The following is a 23,035-nucleotide window of genomic DNA, read 5'->3' as shown; positions in this document are numbered from 1 at the left end:
TATTATAAAAGCTAATTTTAAAACGTAAAACCATCTTAAAGCCAATAGCAAATGCTGTGGATAAAAATCACAAGGCTTGATCATAGAAAGGCTCATTAATAATCTATATAGCGTATCTATATCTAGTTGTAGTTGGTTTTAGTCCCCTGGCTTCATCTTATCGCAGTGGGTAAGATTTAGGAAGAGGAAACCAGGAATAAAGAGACCATGCACAAAATGATCAGTGCATATTCTTCTTACAAATACAGGAGGAGTAGCTACTGATGCTCCTTTTCCACTTGGTATGTAGGAGAGTAAGAAGACTGTGAGCATACCATGAGTGTATCCATCCTCTCCTACTCAGCTCTGTCTTGGGCATGCTTGTTTCTAACAAGCAGAGAGTATTTTTCCTTTTAATGGGAAGAGTCTCATATTCATATTTTCTATTTAACTGCTCTGAGCTGGCAAATAACCAATATTGCTGCTTCCTTTATCTCCTCTTCCACTTTTTCTGAGGAAGTGCAGAATAGCCTCAGGTTAAGAAGGACCTCAAGTCACTCTGAACTTGACTGTGTATGTGTACTGCCCTCTTATTTTGATTAATTCTTGTTTTATAGAGTTTACATTGAATCCTAGGGGTTCTTCTAGACATTATGAGCAGTACTTTCAGATAGCCAAGTATCTGACTGGCACTGTGTGTTTTACAAAAGGATGAAGATACAGTTGCTGATTCTTAAGAGTATACTTTTATCCTCTCTAGTCTGATGCATTTGTGGGCTTTGAAACTTTTCTGTGGGAACTGAGCTCTGCACTAGCCAGAAATGGCATATTATCTGGGCGGTTTCACAGCTGCCTTTTTTTTTTTTTTTTTTTTTTTTTTTAGTTTCTTTGGAATAATTTTGGTTTGACTGCATAACTATTACAGTTCTATTTCTGATTTTTTGTCTCTTAAGGTGTAGTTTATGTTCGAGTGTTCTGAGAGTAGTAGGCCCTATGTAAAATAAATAAATAAAGAATGTTATCACCCCATGAGATTCCCATGCTGTCACTTCTCTGTGTTCTTCCTCTGTCCTTAGCTCACACTTCTTGGGTCACAGTTCATGGTTTGGTGGTCATTACATAATTTAACTTACTCAAAAATGTTTATAAATATTTAAAGGGACAAGTATTTAAGCCAGATCTACTGCATTTAGACTAGTAACATGTAATCCAAAATTTATTTTAGATTTTATAATATTTAATTGTAATTTTGGTAGCAGTGACTGTTGAATTTCATCTCATTTTCTTCAATACATTTGTGAAATGACCTAGAAACACACTAATTTAACCTGCTTTGATGATGTCAAGCTTTTTTTAAGTTGATGCTTACATGATTTTGAATGCTCTAATCTAGAGCATACAGCATTAATATCTCTGGACACTGAAATATCCAGTTGTTTGAAATTGTAGTCCAAACGTATCATCTTCCAATGGCACTGTATTTTAAGGTATGTATTTTCAGCATACAGATGATGTATCTTTTAATATTTTAAGCATTTATGTAGCCCTTTCTGTTTTTTCCCCAATGAGAGTAATATTTCCTGTATGTAATACTGTTTGCAATGTAACTAAATTAATCTTACAAAAGTAACATGTTACTTTCTTCTGTAGGTCTCTAGAGATAGCTCCTAATTTTGGCTGATTTTCTTCTCATTCTCTTTATTTGTTAAGTTTATTATTTTTTTATAATGATCACTTCCAGTATTGCAGTTAGTATTTCTCAGTTCTTCAAAATTTGTCAGAGAAAACATATTTGCTGTCTTTTGCTGCTTGTGTGTGAGAGGTTTTAATGTATTCCCATATTTTGAACAAACTGAACTGTTTGTGATTTAAAAAAAAAAAATTATTTTGTTTGTGTAGCTGCTTCTCTACGTCCTTCCAGCTGAGCTCTTTACCATGTCCTTGTACCTCTTTGGCTACCTTCTCTGCAGAATAGCATCTCTTAAAGTATTTCTGATTTTGCTTAGGTTATTTCTAATCCTCAGCTACTCTTATCCATCAAATGAGAATATGCTTTTAGCTAGCAATCTGTATTTCATTTTCAGATTCAAAAAGCCATAATTTCCCCTGGAGGAGAAGCTGGTCTGTAAAAGACTTGAAAACACTCCCATTTTTAAAAAGATTATTAATGTTAATTTTTTATGTTTTTAAGATTATATTCAGTGTCCATACTGTCAGAGGAGATTTAATGAAAATGCAGCTGACAGGCACATCAATTTCTGTAAGGAGCAAGCTGCACGTATTACCAATAAAGGGAAATTGGCAGCTGATACCAAAGGGAAGCTTCCTACTCGAACACAGGTGAGCTGTAACACTTTTCTTAACTTGTAACTTGCATTCAACATCAAATCAAGCTTGTTAAATAGTGTGTTGCTTTTAAAAATAATTAACTATTTTATTCTGTTATTTTATTATTTTTACTCACTGAAATTAGACACTAAGCATGGATGGGGCTTTTGCTTTCTTAAACTGCAGAGATCTGTAAGTCAGATGGCAGCAGTTGCAAAATGAAAACCAGTCATAAATGTAATTGAGAAATGTGCAAATGACAGGTAAAGATAGCAGGAGGAAATAGAGATGCATTTTTTGTAAAGGAAGTTGAGTTTCTGTTGTGTTAGTTTCTAAATCCAATTGAAGACTTGCTTAAGGGGCAAACAAAGGCACCTGACTACAGAACAACTGACAGCAGTGTTGTGGCTAATTAGAGGCTTTAGAGGGATTCAGGTGTATTACACAGTATTTTGAATCAGTGCAGGGACTGTTCCAGACCACATGGATGAAAGTAAGGTTTGGATTTGAAAGACAAAAGTAATTCTACCTGTGAGTATTCTCTTTTAAATTAATTGGTAATGAGATGATACTTTTAATCTTATGTTTAGCTTAATTCCAGCTATGGAGAAAGTTAATAAAAGCTGTAGAAAATAAAAAAAATGCAGAACGACTTACAGTTGAACAACAAAGCCACTGAGTTAGAGAATGTTTCCTGCTAGTATAATCTCTAAGTATTAGAAAACAGACTATCAGAAACTATTTGCATGTTCCCATACCAGAAACAGATTACCTAGTAGGAAATCATCATCTGTTCTCCCACAGTACCTGAAAATACCTGTTGTGTTATATAGATAGTTTGATTTAATTGCTTAAATTTCTAGGTTGTATTTTGTTACAGTACAAACCTGCTCCAGTTAAGAAGATGCCTTCTGTAGGATCAACACCATCACCATCATCACGCTTACCACAGCCAAGTGGTGTTAGCAAAACTGTTGTAGGTATGAAATGAATGTTATGAATTGCTCCATGTCCTTTCTAAATAATAGTTCTCAAACTGTGCAGGAAAAATTGTTGATTTGATATAGTGATTTGTAAAATCTCACTTAAAATAAATTTGGAAGGGACACTGCTGTCTATCTAAAAAGACTCTTGAGCACTTAGGATTCTGGTTTATATATATCAGGTCAAATTTATTTTTTTCTGAATTGAATATGAAAAATCATTCAGTGTAGTAATGCATGATTGATCAAATACTGATCTCTCATGCTTAGTTCTGTAACTAATTTGTCTGCTGAATGTGATCATAAATTGGTGAAAATACATAGTCAAGGCATGTAAATAGGAATTATGCAAACAGCCGTCTAATTTGGGTTTCAGATGTCATCAAATATCAAATATGTTCTGTTTGTACATACCTTTGACTTTTCCTCTTTTTCTGAGAAAAGTAATTGAGATACAGTAGGTTTTCTTAGAATAAAATCCTATGTCTCAATTATATATTTTTGAGACATTTTCTTTTTGTGTTATCTTGATACTGACTCATATCTCTGTGTTTCTAAAACTCTTGTTTTGAATTCTGCAATTAAAATGTTTTTAATAAGTTGTATCATTTCAGCAGCAAAATCTTAAATTTTCTTGTATTTTAATGCTTGCTTTTCAACTGCAAGGTGTCTCTTCAAATAAAGCACTGTCTTCGTCTGGATCCAGTGGGAGCAAAATTCAGACTTTATCACCAGCTCATAAAAACTCACTTGGAGCGGTGAACACACAAGCAGGGTAAGTTGCATCTTATGTTGTCATTTGTGCTTTATTTCATATTTTTGTTGTTCTTGTTCTAGAAGTCTCTGGTTTGTTTCACTCGCTTTTTATTTTTTCCTATGAGCTTCAGAAGTACAGTGTTTCACATTCATCCTTTATCTATAAATATAGCTAATGTTTAAAGAACATTGGAGAAGGCAAAGGTTTTATCAATTTGATTTAACAACAAAGGAGATCAAGAGATAAAAATAAAATATATTAAAAATTACAGAATAGGTAGAAGTGATTAGAGTATTGAATCTTTTTTGGATAAAAGAAGGGTCTTAAAAAAGCAGAAAGCATTAGGCATAATTTCCTACACTGTGTGGAAATAGAAGAAAGATGCTTCTGCGTTAGACTACAAGGCAATTGTGACAGGATCTTCTCTTTTAGTGCAAAAGGATGGAGGCTTTCTCTCTTCCCTTCCCTAAGAGGCAACAAATGAATGAGCACAAATAAGATGAAAGTGCACTTACAACAGCAAGGAGTGCTACATGAAGACTGTTAGAGTTCAGTGTAAGTGCTGGTGTGGACAAGGCTGTGACTCATGCTTTGCTGGAGGGGAAGACATTTCACAGAATCTCATAGAGAAATCTGTGGAGGAGATTGAAGAAAAATAGTGCAATTCTACAGAAGTTTGAGGAGGACCAAGGAGCACTGAGAACACAAAACATAAAAGGAAGTGATTACAGTTATATCATTGGTGATTGAAAAAGATTTATTTCTATAAAAATGAGTATCCAATTGATGAAGACTGTATAATGTGAAAAAAAGCCAATGGCTTAAGTTCATGAGGAAGAAAAACAATCTGAAAACTCATGTGGTTGGACAGCAATTACACAGAACTAGAGTTTTTTAGTTTATCACTCTTAAATTTTACAGTTTATGCATGAATATGAATTACATCTCTGTCATGCTTCCCTTCTAATGTCCTGTAGCATCAGGATTCAGTTTTGTCCTTCCTTGCTGTCTACTCATGATAACTGTTTCAGACACAGGTCACATGCAGAGTCCATGAGGTTGACAGATGTCTTTTTTGTTTTATTATTTCCCCCCCTTTCCTGGAGTCTCATCAGTCTTTGGTCAGATTCACTACCCTTTGTAGGCATCTACGCTGTCTGTGACTGTCAGAAAATCCCAGCCCCTTATTCACTAACTTTCTTTACTTCTTCAGTTTTAGAAGTTCAATTAACACCTACTGATGAGTGGCAAACAAGCAGGTCTGCAAAGCACAGGAAAAAGTCAGCTGAGATAATTGAAGGCATATTTCTGAGTCCAGTAGTGTAACCTAGCTGTCTGGGAAAGGTTTTTTCCCATTGAAAGTTCCTAATTGAAGTCTCTATTTGTCAGTGAGGCTGCAGCAATTTTGGTCTTCACTTATTAACAACGAAGTTCTATGTAACTTTACCAGTCAGTTGTTGTTGCAATAAGCATATGAAATTTGGTAGAAGATAAACACCCTTGTGTTCCAGCTATTCCTCAGAGATCAGAGGGGCTGAGTGCAGCTTGGCTTAATTTCTGATTATAACCAGTTAGGCACTATGGCTGGTTATGTTCAATAAGAACTTTTACAATTCTATATTCACAAATGTGGTTTACTGAAGCAGCAGATCATTGACTCATTAGATTGCTGGTGATAAATGCAGTAGATCTACAAAATGTTGTATAACTGTTTCCAGCTATACTCTTGATGCAGCCAGAGGCACAAATCTTACCAGAAAGTCATCCCTGCTTTGGGGAGGGGAGATAGGAGCAAGGCTGTTGTCTATGAAGTAAGGTCATGTTCTCATACTCTGAAAATGAAGGATTTCAAATACCAATTTTAGATTTTTTTGAAAAGTGGGGGTATGACTATTGCCAAATAAAATTGGTTACCACTTGCTGTGGTCCTAGTTGGTGGCGAAGCAGGTTTTTTCTCATTTTCATTTTGTTAGGTGCATTTTTCAATATATTAATTATCTTTGGATGCCTTTGGCTGAATTGGTTGTAACAAAGGCAGCATAGATCACTAATAATTCAGTATCATCCTCCACCCAGGTGAGGGAGCAGTGAAGGCTACCTGACATTACTCCTGTCAGCATGTTACCACCTCACATTACCGTCCCAAAGGACCAGATTTGTAACAGAGGCTAGTTGTGCATGGATAAGGGGGAGTGAGGCTGATACTGAGGTCTGGGTGCACTCCTCTGCTTCACTGAGACACCATTGAGCTGTGAGACCTCTGCCTCACCCCAGGCATCATTCAGTTGTTAAGCCTTGCTCCAGCCTACTGCAAGATAAGCAAGTGGCTTAGCTCACATTTTTTCCTCAAACAGCCTCATGAATTCTCCACAAACTCACAGCATCTCTGTATCTTGACATAATAAGTCTGGCAATTTCCCACAGTTGCTTACTGGACTTTGTTTTCAGTAGTCTCCCATTTTCTCCTCTGTTGCTTGGAGAAAGAACTGTGACATGATGAAACCAAATAGCAGCTGGGTAGATGTTTGCCCAGGTGCTCTCTGTTCATGCATTCTGCTAAGCACAAATAGATGGCTTCTGGCTGGCACAGCACTCAAATAATGGTCCCTGCTGAAAGACAGTAGATGTTAGCTTGGCTTGTAACCTCAATTGCCTACACAATTTCCAGATTTTAAGAGTATGGGTGTGATGAGTGTGTTTCTGCCTGCAGTCCTTATTGCTCTAAAAATCTTGTCTTCTGTTTTCCAATTTGCCCTTATGGTATTTGCTGCTCATACTAACTGATCTTCACAGGTGTCTGTTACATGTGTCTCATTCTTCATAGTATCTGTGACCTGGCATTTATTTTTTTAGCTTCATTGTATTCACTTCTGGGGACAAATTTGTCAGAAGTTCTATTGAAGCAAAGAGGTGCAGGAGCCAGTTATATCATAGAAAAGTTAGGTTTGTCAGATTGGTCACTGGTGACAATTTTGGCCTTAATCATCTCAACTTCTGCCTTAGTATTGGGGCATGAGGGGGAAATATATTGGGTTCTGTTGAAATACCTACAAAATTATACCAAAGCAGGGACTGAGACACTAACAGTCAATGTCCTACATGAGAGTGAAAATAATTAATACTGCAGTAACAGATTTTAAGCATTAAACATCTTATCATTTAGGGTATAGATATATGCAACTAGAATTACTTTCTAAAACAGAAGAACTTATGAACATTACTGCTCAGTAGGATTAAACAAGATTTACTTTTTTTTACTACATTTATGATTTAACCAGTAGAATGAAGCCTTAGTGTGAGATCTGGGATTCTGTCACAATGAAGTTAGGCAGAGCTTGTACTGGAAGATAAGATGTTATGCTCTTCTGAATTGTTAGTGAAACAATTTGGTGAGCAGGGTTGTGTGGGGGTATTTTAAAGGCAATCTTTTAAATTGAATGTTAAGCAATCACGTTTTCTTTTCTTCTCGACAAATATCAAAGAGCCTGGAAAAATTATTTTTACTAGGTTAAATTCCAGGTTTTGCTGTAAGAAACAAGTTGCTGCAGTTTGCACTAAGGGAAGCTGTAACTTCGGTGGTTTTTTTAGGTATTACTTCAGTGTGTGACCTTCCATCTTTGCCTAGATTGTTCTAATTCTGGATTTTCCAGAGACGTAGTAGAAGAAGGACTTATTAGTAGAATTACAGTATTATTGTACAGTATCAAGGATGAAATCTGCGTTCCAAGTGCTGGGACACCGCTGCCTTCCTTCCGTGGAGCCGGGGTCGCGGTGCGCGCAGGGACGGGAGGGGGCGCTGTGCTGGCGCGCAGTGCCGCCCGCGCCCGGCAGGTGGCGCTGGCGCAGCGCGGGCCGGGCCGCGCCGGGGCAGTCCGTACAGGAGGAGCTCGGAAACCATCGCCGGTCAAACTCGTCCGCAGCAGCGCGCACTTTGGCTTTGTGCGCGCAGAAGTGGAACCCCATTTTATGGCCTCAATTATCGCAAGTTACTTTTATTGTGCAATGTCTTTTATTAAAATTTTAATTCTCCTGTTCTGCTCCCCAAGTAAAGGGCTACTGAGAAAACACAGCACAGTATCATCAACATAAGCTGTGTTAGTGCCAGCGAGGCTTACTTTCTACGTGTAGATCAGGATGTGTCTGCTGAGTTCTGCTGTGAGTTTTCTTTTTCTGCCTGGACAGATTAAAGACACAGACAGTCCTTCCAGTATGAATGAAAGTGTTTCATAAGGGCATAATTTCTGGGTCATACAGAAGCAAGTGAGGAGTAGCATGTGACTGTTGTAGTCAGTAAAAAAATATTCATTCATTTGGGTGAAAACAGGTTTTTTATCTTTCTGATATTGAAGAACTGAGAAAAGGAAAATTAATTCTATATAAGTTATCTGTCATTAGACTTATAATTTGATATCATGTTATAAACCCAAGTTTGACATGTATTTTAATACAGTATATGGGCTAGAGGTGTCTTATATTTCTTGAGGTGTATGGCAGTTGTAGTAAGCTGTCAGTAATTAGATGTTCAGCAGAAAAAAAAATTGGGTAGATTCTTCCTAATCTAAGGGTAAGCAAACAGGTGAACTCCACACCCACATGCAAACTGTTTTGCCCATCAGAACCTGACACCAGTGTTTGTGGCCAGAAAGGGATCTTTTGAGTATACAGATTGTCTGTACATGTTTCATTTGTGAGCAGTTATGTTTGTTTTGTTTTTTTTAATGGGATTTGGAAATTATATTTTTTAATATTGCAAATGAACTCTTAGAAAGTAATTTTTAATTTATGCTTTATTTTGAGGATAAAACATACACTTTAATGTTAATGTTTCCCTTCTGGGAATCATGTCTGCTAGTGACACATCCACTGCTGTCTTACAGCTGAAATGCAATATGAACAGTATATCAAATCAATAACAGTAAATTTTAAATTCCACTTATATTTTTGCCATAAAGCATTTGTAACCTTTAAAACATTATCTTTTTAAAGCAGTTTGTTCCTTTTATGAAGACTGTAACTTACAGGGCTTTGTGAAATCAAGATATGTAAGCAGTTGTCTTAAAGATTGTTGAATTTCAAAAGATTCTTGGGATCATGTTTTTTTTTCATCAGAACATGGAAGGGCTGTCAGCTTTGGTTTTTTTGTTAAGTTATGAAAGAATACTGTAGTGCTTTGTTTGGACAGTATTACGACAGCTTCTAGGATATTTCTTTGGTGTTCTACTTGGTTTGTGCCTGGAGTTCATAGATTATGCTGATAATTTGTTGAAATTGAAAAATAGCTAAGAAAATCCTGTTAGGTTGGAGTATGTGTCTTACAGTGTCAAAGACCTCAGTCTTGCTTCTCCGTTTCTTGGGAGTATGTAAAGAGTATATATTGGGTCAAAAAGGAGTTAATTAGTTTGAGCTAGAACATCTGTTTGGGAGGCCATTTGTAGGTTTTACTTTATGATTATAAGATGATAAAAATGCAGAACATAACTTGAAGATCTGATTTTCTAATCTAAGTTGTGATTTCTGAAAAGCTACATTTTTCCTTATGATGATGTGTGGGATTTTTTTTTTTAATATTTTGTTGCTTGTCTTTTTAAAAATGTTTTTAAAATTTGATTTTTCATTTATCTTTTTGGTTTGGAAATGTTATCCATAATACTAAAAAAAAACTTTTAAAGTATTGGCTGTGTATATAGTACTATCTATTTTGAACAGGGTTTTTGTTGTTAAAACAAAGCTGGGTTTCTTTCAGGCTGTCCTCTGTTCTGCTTTCACAAATTAAAAAAAAAAGAAAAAGGAAATTTTTTTCATCTTTCTAATTCCAGAGTTGCACATATATACCTGTTAAACATTTCTAATGTTTGAATTTATTATGACTCTTAATTATGAGCCCCCTTTTCTAGATGTGTTGTATGAAGGCTATTCTTAAAAGAGACCAAATGTGAATATATTGTGCAGAGTTTGAGGATAACTGACATTAGTGTTTTGTTTGAAAAAGAATTTTAAAAAACATACTGGAAACCTAATCCAATGTCTATGGAAATCCACTCCTCATCAAAGCAAGAAGAAACCCTTTTGTTTGCTGGATAATTAAAGTCTGATTTGTACTTTTTTTTATTTTTAAGTCAATGGGATTTCTTTGGTAATATAAGTATTGAATTGTGTGTATTTTTTTTTTTTTTTTGCATAACTTGAATAACAAATGTCACTGTCCTTATGAGCACCCCTTTATATATTTTAATAGTAAGATGGACAAGTTAGGTCCACCACTGCGAACTGGAAGAGATGTGAAAGGTTTTGTGACACTGATACAAAAACAGACAGTACCATCAAAAGGCCAGATGAGCTGTTGGCTGTAAAGAAGTAACTATTACAAATCAGTGTGGTTTATCTATTTTGCAAAACTGTTTCTCCTAAGCTGAAAAGTGTGTCCTTGACAAATATCAGCTGCCCAGTATGCCTTCCATATCAGTGCTGTGGGAGAAGAGTAGATTATATAATTAGTATCAGACTGAGTAAAACAGCTTCATAGGACAGGGAAGATAAAGGTTTTCCTCAGATTTGATTTCTTCTGTCAGTTCTTGATTACAGATTAAAAGTAACGAATTTGCATCTTGATTACAGATTAAAAGTAATGAACTGGTGTCTTTCTAAATCCAAGATAAAACTGATTTGCATGATGCAAAGCTGAAGTAAGCATTTAAGCCTGATAAATGTACAGGTTTTTTACAACGTAAAATTGTAATTTTATTATCTTAAGGTCAAATATTTCTCTAACTCCTACATCTGTAAGGTAGCTGTGATGGTCCAAAAATGAGGAAGGCAGACTTTGTATTGAAAGGTAAAGTCTTTGGTCAGTCTAACTGACCTCATATAAAGATTTCTGGATATTCAGAAGTCTTTATAAGATCTAAGTTTGGAAGGAAAGTTATTCCAATTATTCTAATTTTTTAAAGAGGAAATAGATACTAGATTGTAGTTAAGCCTTTGTTATATTTTGGAAGATGTCAAATTAAAATAGGCTGCTTTTTCACATTATAAAAGAGAAATAACTAATGAATTATGTGGTACACACATGGAATATATTGCTTTACATAGTAGAAATGTGTCGGAATCTCTTAATGCTGCAACCAAATCTGTGGTATCTTTGAGATAGGGACAGAATATTTGACTTTGCTTTTGAAGAACCAAAAGCAATTAAAGGAACACAAACTCTTTTTAGACAAACAGAATTTCTTCATTTTTATTTGATCCTTTGCATGTTCGGTTATCCTGTGAATCATCAGAAATTGGCTCAGTTTTTCATTTTGTAATATCTTACTAAGATGTTGAAAATTTAGCTTGTTAAGTTACTTCAACTCAAAAATTTAAGCAACTTGGTGAGTTGCTTAACATAGGCCTATCCAGAGAGCAGTAATTTGATTTTTCTTCTTGAGAAAAATTCTTTAAAAGTTATGGGCACTTCTGCTCTTTATACGATCACTGTTGTTCTTAGTCAAATATATGCTGAGTTCAAGAATTAAATGTGCCTTACTTGCTGTAGGTTATTCAGTATATTGCATGCCAACAGCATTCAGCAAGTGTGAATAGTTCCCAACCATTTTTAAATTCAGCATAGCAGCATGGATTGTTGCAGTTTATGGCAAAAGTTTCTGGACTTTGGGACGCATACCATTAGTCAGCAGAAAGATATTTATTACTTTGCTCGGAACTATGAGCTGTTGTGGGTAACAGTGACAGCTGTCAAGGATATCTGAAAACCCTCTGTCTAAGAAGCAAGATTTATATATCAGTGTTTTATGATATAATTCAGCCAAATCATGCATGCATTGAAAAAGACAAGCTTTAAAAAAAAAAAATCAAATTACTTTGATTTTTATTTTGCTAGCAGTGGTAATTCTACTAGATGTACAACATGAGCTACTTTAGGAAGGGAAGTAATTTTAATCTTACTTCTTTTAAAGTAGAGAGTAGATAATAAATGTCTTTAGAGTATGTCTAGATTTTAAGAGTTCCAGCTGGTGTTGGTACACAGCCTCATCTGCTGTCAGGCTCTATTCACATTTCCTGTGATACAATGTAGAGCAGGGACTTATATAGCTTTTCAAAAATGAAACACAAAATACAACCAAACAGGAAAAACAACAAAAGTGGAAAGTATATAGAGAAGGCAGAGATGGGGCGGATCAGAAAAAAACAAGCTGTGGTGGGACAAGTTGAAATAACCAAAAATATCTGACGTTTTTGGAAGGCATCTATCTCTAGAGATCAGATTACTACTTAAGGATGCAATTTCAAGATTTGTCACCAAACATACATGAAACCTGATGCTAATTGTGTATCTAGATTTAGGCTGAATAAAGTTGCAGACAGTGGCAGCCTATTCCTTGTCTTCATTTACTCATCAAAAATGTTAGAGATCACAGAAGAGTTGGAAGGGAAGGTTTCTGGTCTGAAAACATATTTGAGGTTTCTTCTATATTGTAGAAAGCTAGTTGTGGAAAAAGACTGGGGAAATGTGCAGAAAGCTGTTTTTAAACATCTTGGACTGAAGATGTCCTGTTCAACCTTTAATGAGTCATGTTTCTTCTGTTTGTGAGACTTTGCCTCCTTTATACAGGGTGGACTGTGCACTTTGAATGTGGCTTTTCAGTATTTAGATTTCCTCCCCTCCCCAGCTCAGTCAATGGCCTGAATGCTTTATTAAGACACCAATTTCTCTGAAATTTCTTTAGTATGTGCCTAGTACAAAAGCAGCACATGAATTTTCAGAGTACTTAATGAGATAAGGGTGTATGATACAATTGAAATACTGGGAAGAATGGTGGACTTCACATCAGTTTATTTCAAACATCCAGGACTCCTAACATGATGTTTAAAACTGATTTAAAGTACACTCTGAAGAGACTTCAATTTAAGAAATTAATGCTGGTAGTTTTGAAAAAGTAGTATGTTGGTCCCAAGGTGAAAATGCAGAGAAAACTTAGTCAGTAATAATTTTGAATTTTTGTTTTTTAATTACTTGGAGCTATCTAAACAGGAATTGAGACAATTCTGTTCTTAGCTTCATTGTCTGATCGTCCCTGATCCATGATGATCCCATAATGTTTCTCTGTGTGCAGCTGATTTTTTGTTTATATGCTTTTCTGTCTTCTATAACAGATAAAGTAACAGTTATGTTCTTTCTACTATAGAGCTCAAATGAGTTTTACTAAATTATAAGCAAAGGGCTCTCTTCATTGTATAATGAGATGGGGAAAATAGCACAAAATGAGTATTTAGCATCTGTAGATGTTAAATTCTGTAACTTCTAGAATTCTGTGACTTCTGAAAGGCTGACATAACTTCTAATAAGTTTTAGTTCTGATATAACTGATGTAGTGCTTTTCAGTCTGCACAGTATTTTTTTTTTCAATTAAATCCATCTTTAGAATCTCCTTGAAAAATAAGGGGGCAGAAAGGAAAACTAATGGAGAAGGTTAGTGTTCTGCAGAGTGATCCATAATCTTTGATCATTCCACTCTACCTGTTGCAACTAGAAGCCATTCTTGTTAAACTTGAATGCTTTAATTAGATATAATTTCAGTTAAAATAATCTTGCATTTAGTTGTTGATTTCCACCTTTGTGCTAATTATTTTATCACTTCTCCACTGGTTGAAGTAATAGAAGGAGCTGAAAAGCCATCTTTATTCCATGTGCATGACATGAAGGGAGAAATGTTTTATATGCAGCATGTCTATAATTCAGGAGTTATTACATGTTCCTCAGTTGTGTCAGTGTTGCATTTGAAGTTACTGGAGTTGAAGGCATTTCCTTATATGTGGTTTGAAAACCACATATGAATGTTTGTTCATGTGTGTTCAAGAATGTGAACAGAAAAACTTGGTCATGCACAAGATATTATAGTCTGAAAATCTGCTAAAGAAGAAGAAATCCCAGTTATGGTAATTTTTTTGAGCAATGATGAAAACTTCTGTCCTTGATCCCTAATGACCTCTTCCAATTTATTGTCTTAGGTCTCCTCAGATTTTTTTCAGGGTATTCTGATGTTTCTCTACTCATCAAAGCCAGCAGCAAGATGTTCTTAATGTTTGGGATGTGCTAATCATTGTATACTGACTTCTCATAATACTCATGAGTCCTGAGGGGAGCAGTTTCCATATCTGTGTCATCACACACTATTGACCCCAACTTCAGGAACACAGTGACAGTTTAGAAAAAATTGAGTCTGTAATGCCCACCTGGATGCACTTTCTTTCTTCAATTTATATTTGTAAATATAATTGTGCTTTGAAGAAAAAGTATTTACAGCATTATCTAAATTCTTGTTCACACTTCATATTGGTCACAAAGTATTGAAAATATGGTATCCTTTCTACAGATCTTAAACTAAATATGGTATCCTTTCTACGTATCTTAAACTATTAAAACCTGCAGTCATCTGCTCTCTATTTTCCTAAAAGACCTACCAGTCCTAAAAAGTGTCATATAATTTGTCAAGGTAGACATTAGAATGGACTAAGCAATCAGTAATGCAGGACTTACCTGTTAGGAAGTGAGACACATAAAGAGGAAAGGACTGGCTATTTAATATTAACTTGTCATTGTAAGATTCAAGTCATAACAGTTCAAACCATGCAAGTTCATGCTAAAGCTCCTGTCTGCTGTTGGTAGGAAATGAGTTATTTTTCATACAGGTAACTAATGTGTAGATTGATGCACTTTTATATGTATGTGTATATCTACATATATATTTGAAAATGCATATTCTTGTATTTATTTCTCTCTGTGTGTTTAAATCATCAGATATTTCTTCTGTTTTAGAGGTGCAACAAAAACCCGGACATCAACCCCTCCTAGTGTGGCAAGAACCATGAGCACGGGTGCTTTGACAAACAGAAGAAAAACTAGCAATTCAGACATTTCCTTAAGGTAGCTTTTAACTTTGTGGATTTTGTCATTAATACAGCCTTTATTAAAGGGGATTGCTTACTACAAGAGAAGTTGGGGAATGTGTTGTTCTCTGCATTTAATATATAATCAATATTATTTGGCTTGTATAAGGTGCTCAATATATTTTGCATGTTTATCATCTGACAGCACACTTTTGTCATCAGCTGTCTCAGATGTGCACAGAAGATCCTGTTGGAAATGTCAAAAACTGCTTGGGAGCGGAAAAAGATAACCAAATATTCTTTCAGTAGAAACCTAATTAAATCTGCATGCTAAGCACATAAATTGACTTGTCCTTTTAAAGGGTAGGATGAAAATTGTATTGCTAGTTTAGCCTTCTTTTTTGACAAGCTAGTTTTTAACTTTTCAAACACTCCAGTTAATGTAAGCAGTCAGTGAAATATTTGATCCTGCTCTTCAAACTCCGATGTTTTTTGTTTTCTTGCAGGGAAGGTGGGTATCTGGAGATATGTATGGGAGCCTTGGTAGTGTTGTTTATAAAATATGCCACTGTAAATGGGAAGTGAAGGAATGAAAATGACAGTAACAATAACTATATTCATTGTATGAATTAGACTTAATTTTACATTAAGTTATACTGAACTGACTTACAGAGGATGTTCTTCATCTGGGAATTTTCAGGTCTAATGGGAAAACTGGATATGACAATGGAGACTGCTCATCCTCAGTGAATGGAGGAAGTGCAAAAAGCAGTGAAGGAATTTCACCTGTACAGTTATCCAAGTTCTGCCATGAATGTGGAACAAAGTATCCAGTAGAATGGGCAAAGTTCTGCTGTGAGTGTGGAATTCGAAGAATGGTTGTGTGAACACATTCTTTAAAGCAGAAAGAAAACAAGAAACTGGATCATCTGCTATGTACTGTTGCATGGAAAGCTTGAGTGCTCTATCCAGTTAGACTTCATGCTGCAAAAGTCAAAACATCACTTTGTAATTTTCTGAGTGCAATCTTCCAGTTACATAGTTATTTATAAACAATGATGTATACTGTATATAAAAATAGCAGCTACCTAAAACTGTGCCATTCAAGGAAATTCTCTTTACTCTTTATTGAAAATATTTAAAATTAAGGTTAAAATGTATTAAGTAACCTAGGTAGCAGAAAGGTTCAATGTTATTTTTCTTTGCAAATCCTACGAAGCAAAGGATTTTTAAAATCTCTTATGTAGGGTAATACTTACCTATAGGGAACTAGCCATGAACAACTTGGGCTTCAGAAGTTTCTCTATGGAGACATTTCTTTCATCTATGGCAGTAACTTAGATGTTTCATTCTAAGTGAAAACAACATGAGGAATGCCTTATAAATTCCTAGACAAAAGTGTAAAAAGCTTAGATCTTTAAACTCTTTAACCGTAATATGCTAATTGGACTTTCCAGTTGCTTTCTAGGATTTTTTAAAGAATCAAAGTGGAAAGACTACCTGAGAATTCTCTTTGTATCTAATAAGAAAGGCAAGATTTTCTTTTTGTGGCTTTCCATGTTCTGTTTTTCAGTAAAAACATGTTAATATTTTATGTATTTATAAGCAAAAATATGGTATTAATTTTATTATTATTAATTTTAAGTTCCTTTTGTTTCAAAATATTGTCTTGCTCCTCCTGTGTTCCACCATGACTAGCATATGTAAAGGTGTTGTGCTTTGTCCTGTTTCCAAAGGTCCTGCTCATTTTTTTCTTTTCACTCATTTCCTCAAGCAAAGTTGAAGTCTATGCTTATCCTACCTAAATGTTGAACTCTTATTTTGAAAACAGCCTTCTTGATGTATCCAATACCAAAAAAAAAAAATAGTTCTATAAAAACGAATGCTAGTAGAGCAGTAGATCTTGATATAAGTAGCGAGTATTTTTTATTCTTATTCCTGTGAATATAGCACAGCTTTCATATATGAATGCATAGGGGAGTAACTGCTTCACTGCTATATGTGTCAATACCCAAATTTTTTTTTTTTCAGTTTTGTGTATTTCTGATGTTAAAAACAGAAGTTTTTTCAAGTTAGTAATTGACTTCACATTAATCCATTGGGAAGAAGGGAGAGACTCAAAGTTGTTGGGTTTTTTACTAATTACACAGTAAATTAGTAAATTACACATTTACTAATAAAACCATTCACAAGCCAAATCACTTAACTTGTATCTTAATATTGTAATTTATTTTGTGAATTTTTGCTTTGAAGTCCTTGCACCATCTTCATTATGTGTGACAGAACGATCTGAAATAACTTAACTGTGCCTTTCCCACAGTAAATAATTTTTTGTCAGAAACTGGTACTTTCAGCTCACAAACAGCATTAGTCTCAATTCATTTAATTTCTTTACAACTAAAATATAATGTAGTGTTCCATGGTACTATTATGTTTGCTGCTTACAATCTCAAAAATTGTGATTATCAATGGGGCCAATTTAGAAGAAAGCATGATTGAAGAAAACCATCTTCCAAGCAGATACCAGTCTAAGGGTGAGTGATTTCAGAGACTTGATATAGTTATGTTGCAGGCCACAGGCTATTGATGTTTTAAAATTAGTTCAGTGAATTTATCCTTCATTCAGTGTAGTCTTTTCACAATTGGTGTAAACTGGCTATTGAGTATTATAGAACGGATGACTGGTAATGATACTTAGAGCTGATAAATCCTAGCCAGTTTATTTTCTAGGAGTTTAGATTCTAGGATCCATATTATGACACATTCATGTCTGTATTTAGAAAAACTGGAATTGTGCATTCTTTCCATAGCCTGCTTTGGAAAACTTTCCCTGGACTTAGGCCGTGGAGATCTGTAGACATGTTTTGTGAGCTGAGAGTCCAACAGCAAAGATACCAGTCCAGAACAGATTTGATTAGATAGTGAATCTACTCCTACCTAATAAATTTGCAGTTGTTTCTGCTGGAAAATGCATTTTTTCCATTTATTAAAAATGCTTTCTACAAAGGGAATGTTTAGTATGGTACTCAATACCTTTCAGATTTTCCAGGATTATTGTAACTGTAGGAAAAAACATATTGATTTCAAATCAATACTCATACAGTTAATGTATTTTCTGCTTTGTGAGATGTTTGTGAGATTCTTTGCTTTCAATGCAGCATTTAGTAAATTACTTGAGTAGCACATAATTTGATTCTCTTAAACGTGATTTTTCATGAGGGTTAGATAGGGAATTAACCTGAATGTAATAAAAAAGGTTTTTAAAACTGATCTTTTAATTTGGCCCTATAAAGAAGGTCTATGAAACGTAATTGACTATTTATAGTAACACTGGATAATATGTATGTGTTGTAATCCACAGTAAATATAAGCAGACAATTAAATTCTTTTTGACTGTGTAGTTTGGTGCTGTATGGTAAGACTTACGAGGCCCAGTATGTTTTGTGTTTGTCAACTGGTTTTGTTTCTGAATGCTGTGATGTTACAGACCCTAGCCAGAATTACTGAAGGTATCGACACAGATCACTGCAATTCCATCTCAGTGGTTGACTGTACAAAACAATGGATTGGTTTTCATAATGCCCTCAAAGAACTGAATGTGGCAAACAAATTTGTTATATTTAAAGAAAAAAAAACTTTGAGAGAGTTGGACTGAATTTTCAATCTTTAGTGTATTACATGTGTCAAGAAGTTTGCAGAGTTAATTTATTGGTCATTTACATCCAAACCCTCTTGCCCTAGTCTTCTCTGCACCCTTATGCCTTGGATTTCATGTGAGGAAAAAACATTAACTATGCACTGTCTGTTTATACTGAACTTTAGTGATGCAATCGTTGTGATGATTCCTATACCAATGTCTAACCCTATGACAGATTTACTGTCAGCCATTTTATCTTCCTAATGTTCTTACTAAGGTTCTTCCATTCATTAAAGAAGTGAGGAGTGGGGGGGCAACGCTGAAAAGTCAACGGCAAAATTCCATTTAAAGAAACAGGAAGAGGCTGGTTTTGATGTTTGGCCTGAGGGAGTTTGCATTCCCATTCTACTTTTGTGATTTTCTCTTATACAAAGGACCTCTCTGTGCCAGGAAGTAGTGCAAGATCATTGGAACTATGCTGATAGAAGTGCAATGGAGTTATGAAAATGCTAGCTTCAATAGTAAAAACAGCATAGCATAAAGCTTAATCTCTATATAATGTACCTTACACAGGTTTATATTTATGCATGGTGTCCACACTCTAGGTAGTTTCAGAAGTGGAATCTCCAAATATACAGCAATTAAAATATGTGTTTATATGAATAATTAGTCTTACACACCACTGCAAGGAGGTGGGCACAGGGAGATGCTTCACCCCCATTTCAGGTTGTAACTATGAAATGAGCATCTAGGTAGAATTTTTCAGATTTGCCAAAGAGACTCGAAGAGACCTTAAACTCCCTGGAAGGAGGGAAAAAGCTCCACCTGAGAGTTCCCTGGCTGGAAGGGCATCAGGCAGGGGGAGCTTTCCACGTGCTCTGGCGCTGAGCCTCTCCCGCAGTGCTGGGGCAGCAGCTGCTCCAGTGCAGCCACACATCCTGTGCCTCCACAGGATGGGAACTCCAGATTGTATTGTAACACCTGACCCAGTCTTTATGCATCATGGAAGTGCTCTGTCATCTGCAAGGGACTAGCTTCTAATTCACCATCGCAGCGGAGAGCTGGGGCCTGAAATGCAGGGAGAGCGTTTTTGAGATGTTTGCTTAACTGAGTCAGTGGAAGGAGATATGACTGCAGTACTTTAAATAAACAAGATAGGTGCACACTGATGTAGACTATGTAAATAGTCTGCATATGAAATTGAATGGTATTGTCTATGTATTACAAAGGTCACAAGAACTGCTAATTTCCATCACATAGGCTTTGTATATCTGCAAAGAACAAACCTGTAATGAGTGTTTTCAATTTTGGCTGAAAAAATTGTGCTTAGTAAGAGCACTTTTTAAACTTTTTTTTTTCTATCCAGTTTGACTAAGCTATGAATAGTTATATGGGTTGTATGAGAAGGTAGAATTTTCATCTTTGGTAAAATTTGTTCTAGTGAATCTGGTGAAAATAGTTTGATTGCCTTTCAAGTACAGCTTATTCCAACTTCTGATTGTTTTGTTGCTGGTTGGTTTGGTTGGTTTTTTCCCATCTTGCTAAGTAAGATTTGAGTGACCTAATTGTGTTGTTTGAAGAAGTGTTAGGTAAAAGACTTCATTAGCTGAGTTCAGTAGTCACTTGGTTGATATTTTTGTTCCAGTAGTCACAGTATAAGACATTAATTACTCTTGCATACTAGTTCATTTTTTGGTTTGTTTTGGGTGAGTTTTTTTGGTGTTATGTCAGTCCAGAATAATATACATTTCTGGAGGATCCTATTTAGCCCCATTCTACTTCATCTTGCCAGAAAACAGCTTCTCGTAATAAGTGTTCATTCTTTACAAAAGTAATCGATAGGGAAATTATATTTTCCCAATTGGAACATTTGGGTCAGCAAATCAAATACTCAGTTTAATACAGCTGAATATTGAACCCATGTTCTAAACAGAAGTGCATGGTTTACCATAGTTTTATATTTCAGTTTGGCTTTCTGGCAGAACCATGAATTTGGGTGGGATATGTGAAGTGCTGAGTACAGTACAACTGTTACAAAATCTACTTTATGTGATTGCTCTAACTCTTGGTGTTCATCCTTCATATGACACTTAATATGTTTCTCTTTGTAAGTTGATTTATTAATGTTCTGTGTTTTTAAATGGTGTGTTCATTCATGTGTTGGAGGTGGTTAATTTTTTCAGCATTGCATTTATTATGTTTGTCTTGCCCCTCAGTACATGGAATATTTGTTTGTGACCATCCAGTGAGGGTTTCTTTGGCCAGAATTCCTTTGTTTGTTTGCCTCTTATTTCTTATGTTTATTTTAAAGTGTCAATTCAGTTTTAATTAATAAATGTAAATCACCACCTAATGCTAATTTGCCACTTGTTAACAAAGCAAATATGCCAATAAAACTTCTTGTGATGTGCAATTTTTTGTAGTCAAGTGTAAAATTATCTTCTATAACATAGCATACAGGTAGGTAATATAATTTCAGTCTTATTAATATTGTGATATCTGATCTCAGGTACACAAAGAATAGGGTTTTTAAGTTGTGTGAGATGATACTTGAATTCCTAAGTCACCTTGAAAAACATAGCAGATAGTTAAATCAGTGTGATCTGCTTATATAAAGTTAACCCTGTATCTCCTCTATTTCCCCAACTATAACTGAGAATTTAGTTTATGTAGAGCCCATCACTGTGGCATCTGTAGTATTTTTTTTTTCTTAATAATAAAACTGTAAAGGATAGTAAACTTAAGCTTGATCTGGGTTTGTTATCCTTCATGACATTAGAGGACTGTTTTGTTGATGAAATTACGAAGAAAAAAAAGTTGTCTATGTTTTTCTTCAGAAGTTCATTTAAGTGAGCAGAAATTATAATGAGGGTTTGGATTGCTGATTTTTTTTTTTTGCTAAATATAGATTAATAGAGATCAATAAATCTTTTAATTTCTTTTTATAGGGAAAACTTCCTTCTACTGAACTCTTTAGTTTACTTGGAGAGATATAGATTTCAGAGATAGACTGTTGAGTGGAAATGGAATTGACTGGATGGATGCAGCTGGAATGTTGTGGACAGTGTATCTATGTCCAGGTGGAGGCTGGTATCAAGTGCTGCCCATCAGGACTCCTGTTTTGTGACTCTTGTTTTGGTGTTGTTTTAGTATCTTCATCAATGACACAGTCAGCTCGAGTGCACCCTGGGCAAGTTGAAGGACAGGGACTGGACTGCCATGACTTCTCAACTATCATGAGACACTTCCTCTGCCAGTTCCCTCACAATCTGCAGATGTATTGCATCAGGTCCAGGGACTTGTGCACCTTCAGGTTTTTTAGATGGTCTCAAACCTGAGCCTTTTGCAACAACATTGTGAAAATCCTTTTATTTTAAATACCTATTTTTTTATCCTTGACACCTTCCCATAAATTCCATGTACTTCTAAATCATGGTTTTGACCTACTCATAGTATTTCTTTTCTGTGGCCAGATAAATAAATAAATGCAAAAGTGAAAGTGACAGGGAGGTAGGCATGATGGTGATAATACCATGCACAGTTTTCATCCCTTTGCCAATTCCTGAAAAGCACTTGAGTGCCACATTTGTAAGTTCAGGAAACCTGAGGAAGTTCTCAAATGGAAGAAACAAATCAAAGAGCACATGTCACTGCATTTAGCAGTTAGTGCTTGCATGTAAGCAGTGACTCAGGAAATTTGGCAACAAGAATCAGATAGGCAGGTTATTTATTAAAAGAAGTAATCAGAAGAAATCACAATTTCATAATCACTTCATTTAAATTTCTGCTCTGGATCTACCCTTGGTCTTTCGCCCAGGGTAGTCCTGGAATTGCTTCATTTCTCTCAGGACTTAAGTTGTGGACTGTTGCTTAAGTAACTTAAACTGACTGACCTTTCGATTTTGTAGTAGCTAATAACTACATCTGTGTATTTTTGCTTTAATTCACACTGCCCTTTGTTTGCCAAGTGGTTATTAGGAAATAAGTGTTGGCTTTTAACTGTTCTTGAAATTCCAAAGAATATCAAAACAACTGTTCTTCAGTCTCGGAGACCAACTGAATTTGCAGTCTCCTGGGTCATCTTTCAGAAAAAAGAAATTCCAGTGAAGTCCTTACAATTGTGGTTACATTCTCTTCATCTGCAGTATGATACTGGGAAATGTTTCCTTTCCCTGTTCCATGAAGAATTTATGGGTTGGGGTTGGTTTCAGTTTTTTGAAGTTTTTAGAGTTAAAGCTGTAATCTCCTACATGAAGAGCTAAAGAGAATATGTGGAAGTCTCAGTCACAGTTTACAAAGTTACCACTCCTGCCTCATCATCGCCATAAATGCACAGGGGATTGGAGAGTGTGTATTTCAGGAAAGCATGACATGCTTTGCTCTTCACCTCTTCCCTCTTAGAATCAGTACAGCAATCTTATTCCAGTCAAATACATAAAATTAGTGCTGTTTACTATCAACTGA

General features: G+C 35.4%; 1 protein-coding gene across 1 annotated transcript in view; it reads left to right on the top strand.

Moving 5' to 3' along the window:
• ZC2HC1A (zinc finger C2HC-type containing 1A) overlaps positions 1–20,984 on the top strand; it is a 34,587-nt gene extending 13,603 nt beyond the window's left edge. The window contains exons 5-9 of the mRNA XM_021550534.2: positions 2,171–2,319; positions 3,188–3,287; positions 3,957–4,065; positions 14,864–14,971; positions 15,635–20,984. Of these exons, the coding sequence (XP_021406209.1) occupies positions 2,171–2,319; positions 3,188–3,287; positions 3,957–4,065; positions 14,864–14,971; positions 15,635–15,821 (653 nt within the window). The 3' untranslated portion in view covers positions 15,822–20,984. The remainder of the gene's footprint in view (positions 1–2,170; positions 2,320–3,187; positions 3,288–3,956; positions 4,066–14,863; positions 14,972–15,634) is intronic.
• Positions 20,985–23,035: the final 2,051 nt, after the last annotated feature.

The sequence above is a fragment of the Lonchura striata genome, chromosome 1 (genome assembly GCF_046129695.1).
Source record: "Lonchura striata isolate bLonStr1 chromosome 1, bLonStr1.mat, whole genome shotgun sequence".
Taxonomy (NCBI): Eukaryota; Metazoa; Chordata; class Aves; order Passeriformes; family Estrildidae; genus Lonchura; species Lonchura striata.
This window is presented reverse-complemented; position numbering and strand designations above follow the sequence as displayed.